The sequence below is a fragment of the Cygnus atratus genome, unplaced genomic scaffold, assembly GCF_013377495.2.
Source record: "Cygnus atratus isolate AKBS03 ecotype Queensland, Australia unplaced genomic scaffold, CAtr_DNAZoo_HiC_assembly HiC_scaffold_147, whole genome shotgun sequence".
NCBI classification, from domain to species: Eukaryota; Metazoa; Chordata; class Aves; order Anseriformes; family Anatidae; genus Cygnus; species Cygnus atratus.
In genome coordinates, this window is record NW_026109740.1 from 1,787 (window position 1) to 8,000 (window position 6,214).

General features: G+C 66.8%; 1 protein-coding gene across 1 annotated transcript; it reads right to left on the bottom strand.

Moving 5' to 3' along the window:
- Positions 1 to 337: 337 nt before the first annotated feature.
- On the bottom strand, positions 338 to 4,164 carry BLVRB (biliverdin reductase B). Its single transcript, XM_035572472.2, is given in 6 exon segments — positions 338 to 497; positions 499 to 575; positions 1,362 to 1,493; positions 1,589 to 1,678; positions 2,865 to 3,029; positions 4,036 to 4,164. Coding segments are annotated over 6 exon segments (636 nt in total). The 5' UTR covers positions 4,118 to 4,164; the 3' UTR covers positions 338 to 407.
- Positions 4,165 to 6,214: the final 2,050 nt, after the last annotated feature.

The window sequence follows — 6,214 nt, forward strand, 5'->3', positions numbered from 1 at the left end:
GGAACCCTCCCAGCCCTATAGCCCTACGGGACACCCCCCAGCCCTACGCGCCCCCCCCCCCCCCGCCATATAGCCCTATAGGAACCCCCCCTCAGCCCTACAGGACCCGCCCCAGCCCTATAGGAGCCCCCCAGCCCTACGGGACGCCCCCCAGCCCTATGGGACCCCCCCAGCCCTATGGGACCCCCCCCCAGCCCTACAGGACCCCTCCCCAGCCCTATAGGACCCCCCCCCAGCCCTACAGAATCCCCCCCACCCCACCGCCACCCTCCCTGTCCCCACGGGACCCCCACCCCCGGCTCCAAGCGCCCCCTCCACGAGGGCCGAGACCCCGAGGGAGCAAACCAGCGACCCTTTATTGTCACCGGGGGGGTGGCCGGGGGGGGCCACCACGTCCCCGCCGTCCCCTAGGCCTTGGGGTAGTGGCCGCAGACGTAGACGCCCTTCCCGTCGTACTCCGAGGTGTGGAGGCAGCGGAGCAAGAAGTGGCCGAGGTCAGTGCTTGGAGATGACACGAGAGCCACCGACGGTGGCACCCACGGACACCGTGTAGTCCCCGGTCAGCGGCTGGTCGTCTGCATGGGGACGGGGACATGCCGTGGAACCGCGGTGCCACCACCACCGAGCACGCCCTCGGGTAGTGTCACCCTGGCGGTGGCAGCAGGTACGGGGGGTGGGGGACGCCCAATGGCTCCGTGCCACCACCCGATGTCACCAAGATGGTGGCATCTCCATGTATGGTTGAGGCCACCCAAGAGCTCCATGACACCACCCAATGTCATTGGACCACCCAATGTCACCCAGATGGTGGCATCTCCATGTAGGGTTGGGGACACCCAAGAGCTCCATGACACCACGCAACATCATTGGGTTGGTGGCATCTCCATGTAGTGTTGGGGACACCCAATAACTCCATGAAACCACCCAACGTCACCAAGATGGTGGCATCGGCACATGGGGTTGGGGACACTCAATGGCTCCGTGCCACCAACCAATATCACCAAGATGGTGGCAGCATCTCCATGTAGGGTTGAGGACACCCAATGCCACCACCCAACGTTACCGCAATGGTGGCATCGCCACATAGGGTTAAGGACACCCAATAACTCCATGCCACCACCCAATATCACTTCACCCAATGTCACCGCAATGGTGACACGACCACGTAGGGTTGGGGACACCCAATGCCACCACCCAACGTCACCGCGACGGTGTCACCACCCACCCCCGCCACCTTGGTGCCACCCAACGCCACCTACCTGGCTGTTTGTCACTGTGATGGTGGCCCCACCATGACATGTTGAGATCCCCCCCCCCTTGTCCCCTTGTCCTCCCCCGTGTCCCCAGGTGTCCCCACGCACCAGCGATGTGCGGTGGCATCACGGCCACGCAGTCCAGCCCCGAGTCCTGCAGCACCCGGTGCATGCGGATGTGGTCCTCGGTCACCGGCAGCAGCCGGGGTGGCACCTTCTGGAGGTCCCACAGCAGGAAGGCTACGGGGTGGGGACACGGGGACACAAAGGGACAATGAGGGGGAGGTCACCGGGGGGGTGTCCCCAAGGGGGGACGCAGCGGGGGGGCCGCTCACCAGACAGGCAGGCCACCACCTTGCGGACGCCGTGGGCCTTCATGGCGGCCACGATGTTCTTGGTGCCCTCGGACATGACGGTGGTGGGGCCTGGGGGGGACAGGGTGACAATATTTGGGGGGGGGGGGGACACATGTGGGGAGGGGCACGGGGGTAGTGAGGGAGGGTACGGGGGGGCTGTGGTGCAATGGGGGGGCAGGGGGTGGTGATGGGGACACACGGGGGTGATGGGGACACAGGGGGGGATGAGGACACGGGGGGATGAGGACACGGGGGGCAATAGGGGCCCATGGGGACACGTGGGGCCAATGGGGACAAAGGAAGGGCGATGGGGACACAAGGGACAATGGGGACACAAGGGGCAACGGGGAGGCAGGGGGGCAATGGGGACACTTGGGGACAATGGGGACATAGGGGGGCAATGGGGACACGTGGGGACAACAGGGACACGGGGGCAATAGGGATGCATGGGGGCAATGGGGACACAGGGGGACAATAGGGAGATAGGGGGGCAATGGGGACACGGGGGGGCAACGGGGACACAGGGCTGGGGTCCTTGGGGCACTGGGGACACACGGGGGTGGTGGGGACACAGGGGACAGGGTGCGGGGTCCTGTGGCGCAGTGGGGACACAGGAACGGGGTCCCTGGGGTGATGGGGACATTGGGGGGGGGGAGCACAGGGACAAGGACCCCCAGGGAAATGGGGACACTGGGGGGGATCCTTGGGGATAATGGGGATATGGGGGGGACACAGGGGCCCTGGGGACACGGAGGGGGGGGTCCTTGGGGTAAGGGGGACACGAGGGGGGACACAGGGGCCCTGGGGACACGGGGGGGGGGGGGTCCTTGGGGTAAGGGGGACACGGGGGGGGGACACAGGGGCCCTGGGGACACAGGGGGGGTGGTCCTTGGGGTAAGGGGGACACAGGGACAGGGTCCTTGGGGTATTGGGGACATGGGGTTGGGGGTCCTTGGGCAATAGGGGGTGCAGGGACAGGGATCCCCATGGTAATGGGGACGCTGGGGCTGGGGGGTCCTTGGGGTATTGGGGACACAGGGGACATGGGGGGGACATGGGGCCCTGGGGACATAGGGTGGGGGTCCTTGGGGTAATGGGGGCACAGGGACCCTCAGGGTGATGGTGACACGGAGGGGGGAGTCCTTGGGCAATAGGGACACAGGGACAGGGACCCCCCAGGGTAACGGGGACACAGAGGGGGGGGTCCTCGTCCGGCTTGGGGACACAGGGGGGGGGTGGCAGGGCGTTCCCGTACCCAGGTCGTTGCGGGTGCCGAGGATGATGACGACGGCGTCCTGGCCCCGCACGGCCTCGGCCACGTCGGCGGGCTCCAGGACGTCGCCCACCACCACCCGGGCCGGGGGGGGGCCCTGGGGGGGCAGGCGCCCGGGGTCCCGCACCAGCACCGTCACCGTGTACCCTGGGAGGGGGGAGGGGGGGAGACAGCGGGGCCGTGACTCAGCATTTCGGGGCATGACTCAGCACTGCTGCCGCTGCGGCCCCGTAAGCCTATTCCGGGGGAAACAGGGGGGGAAATAGGGGGGAATGGGGCTGGGGGGCTGCGTGGGAGCCCTATAGGGTCCTCCCGCCCTATAGCAGCAGCGTCTGCCCCATAGCGGCTCCACGTGCCCTATAGGGGCTGTATTTGCTGCAGGTGAGCTGTGTTGGCCCCATAACGGCTCCGTCTGCCCCATATCGGCTCCGTCTGCCCCATATCAGCCCTGCCTGTCCCATACAGGCTCTATCTGCCCCGTACAGGCTCTATCTGCCCCGTACAGGCTCCATCCACCCCACAGAGGCTCCCTCTGTCCCCGACGGATGGGCTGCTTCTGCCCCACAGGGGCTCCCTCTGCCCCATACAGGCTCTACCTGCCCCATACGGGCTCTATTTACCCCATACGGGCTCTATTTGCCCCATACGGGCTCTATTTGCCCCAGCCAACCTCTAACTGCCCCATACAGGCTCTAACTGCCCCATATAGGTTCTATCTGCCCCATATAGCTCTGTTTGCCCCATACAGTCCCTAACTACCCCATACAGCCCCTAACTGCCCCATACAGTCCCTAACTACCCCATACAGCCCCTAACTGCCCCATACAAGTCCCTAACTGCCCCATACAGCCCCTAACTGCCCCATACAGGCCCTAACTGCCCCATACAGCCCTAACTGCCCCATACAAGTCCCCAACTACCCCATACAGCCCCTAACTGCCCCATACAAGTCCCTAACTGCCCCATACAGGCCCTATACACCCCATATGGGCTCCGGCTGCCCCACACAGCCCACAACCAGGACCCCCCCACCCCATTAACACCCGTCCCATGTCCCCAGTGGCCCCGTCCCCAATGTCCCCGTCCCGACCCGGGAGGGAGAGGGGCTGGGGGCTGGGGGCGCCACCCATGGGTGCTGCCCCCCCCCCTTTACCGCCATCCAGAGCCTGGCTCAGGGTGGCCAGCCCGGTCCTGCCGGTAGCCCCGAAGATAGCGATGTTCCTGCAGGTGGCCATGGTGGCCCTGGGGTCGCCACCACCCCTCAGGCCCCCCCATCCACCCCCCCGCCTCGCTCCACCCCCGGGGGGGCGGCCGCGGAGCAACGGCCCCGCCCCGGGAGCAGCCGGGGGCCGGAGGAGCCGGGGGGGCGGTTACCTGCCCCGGGGCATGCACCGAGCCCTGCTCCGTGCACCCCCAGTTTGCACCACCCCGGTACGTGCACCCCCAGTTTGCACGACCTCCCCCGGTGCATGCACCCCCCGGTTGCACAACCCCGGTTGTGCACCCGGTGCACGCACCCCCCAGTTTGCACAACCTCATTTGTGCATGCCTGGTGCATGCACCCCCAGTTTGCACAGCCCCAGCCCGTGCACTATATGGCCCTGCTCTGTGCACCCCCTGTCTGTGCACCCCCAGCGCATGCACCCTGGTTTGCATGACACCATTGTGCACCCCTGGTTTGCACGGCCCTCGTTTGTGCACCCCAGGCCTGTAAAACCCTGGTTTGCATGACGCCAGCCTGTGCAACCCTGGTGCACGCAACCCTGGTGCACCCACCCTGGTCCATACACCCTTGGTTTGTACAAACCGTTTGTGCACCCCCAGTTAGTGCACCTCTGGTGCGTGAACCCCCAGTTTGCACATCTGCATCTGTGCCCCCCTGTTCGTGCCCCCGCAGTTTGCACAGCCCTACTTTGTACACCCCTGGTGCGTGCACCCCCAGTTTGCACGCTCCCATCCATGCACCCCCAGTTTTCATGGCCCTGGTTTGTGCACCCCCAGTTTGCACGGCCTTGCTTTGTACACCCTGGTGCATGCACCTGCAGTTTGCACACCCCTGTTTGTGCACCCCCAGTTTGCATGGCCCTGCTTTGTGCACCCCTGGTGCATGCACCCCCAGTTTGCACTCTCCCATTCATGCACCCCCAGTTTTCATGGCCCTGGTTTGTGCACCCCCCACTCGTGCACCCGCAGTTTGCACGGCCTTGCTTTGTGCACCCTTGGTGCATGCACCTGCAATTTGCACACCCCCATTCGTGTACCTCCAGTTTGCAGGGCCCCAGTTTGTCCACCTCTGGTGCACGCACCCACAGTTTGCACATCCACAGTTTGCACACCCCTGTTTGTACACCCCCAGTTTGCACACCCCTGTTTGTGCACCCCCACTTTGCATGGCCTTGCTTTGTGCACTCTGGTGCATTCACCTGCAGTTTGCACAACCCCTGTTTGTGCACCCCTGGTTTGCACAGCCCCCGTTTGCGCACCCCTAGTGCATGCACCCCCAGTTTGCAAATCTGCATTTGTGCACCCGTTTGTACACCCTGGTGCATGCACCTGCAATTTGCACACCCCCTTTCGTGCACCCCCAGTTTGCACGGTCCCCGTTCGTGCCCCCCCACTTTGCACACCCCCCGGTTTGTGCCCCCCCCCCCCCCCCCCGTTTTGCACGGCCCCCCCCCCTTTGTCCCCCCCCTTTTACCGGCGGCAGCCCCCGCCCCCCTCCCTCCCGGTGCAGCACCGATGGGGGGGGGGTACGGGGGGGGGGGGGGCGGTGCAGCACCGGCGTGATTTTGGGGTGGGGGGGTCACGGGGGGGGGGGGGCAGCCCCGGGATTGGCTGCCGGGGTGGGGGCGGAGCTTGGGGCGAGCCGGGCGGCTCCGCGGCGGCGGCCCCGGGAGCGCAGCCCCCCCCCCCCCGGTAAGTGCCCCCCCCCTCCTGTAATTGCCCCCCCCCCTTTCCCATCCCACCCTGTGGGGGGGGGGCACAGCACCGGGGGGCTCCCCCCGACCCGCTTTTTTCCCTTCACCCCCCCCCCCCCCCCCCCGGTGCGGACGTGCTGGGGGATGCTGGAAGCTGGCGGGGGGGGCTCCTGGGGGAGGGGGGGGCACCGGAGGCCCCCCCCCGGTGCCAAGGTAGCGGCGGGGGGAGGCTCCGGGGGGGGGGGGAGCGGGATCCCCGGGGGGGTCCCTCAAGGTGACCGCGGGGAGGGCCGGATCCTGCGGGGAAGGGGGGGAGGGAAGGGGGGGAAGCGCGGGGGGGGCACTATGGGGTGCTGGGGGGGCTCTATGGGGTGCTGGGGGGGCTCTGGGGGGGGCTGCTTGGGGTTTTGGGGG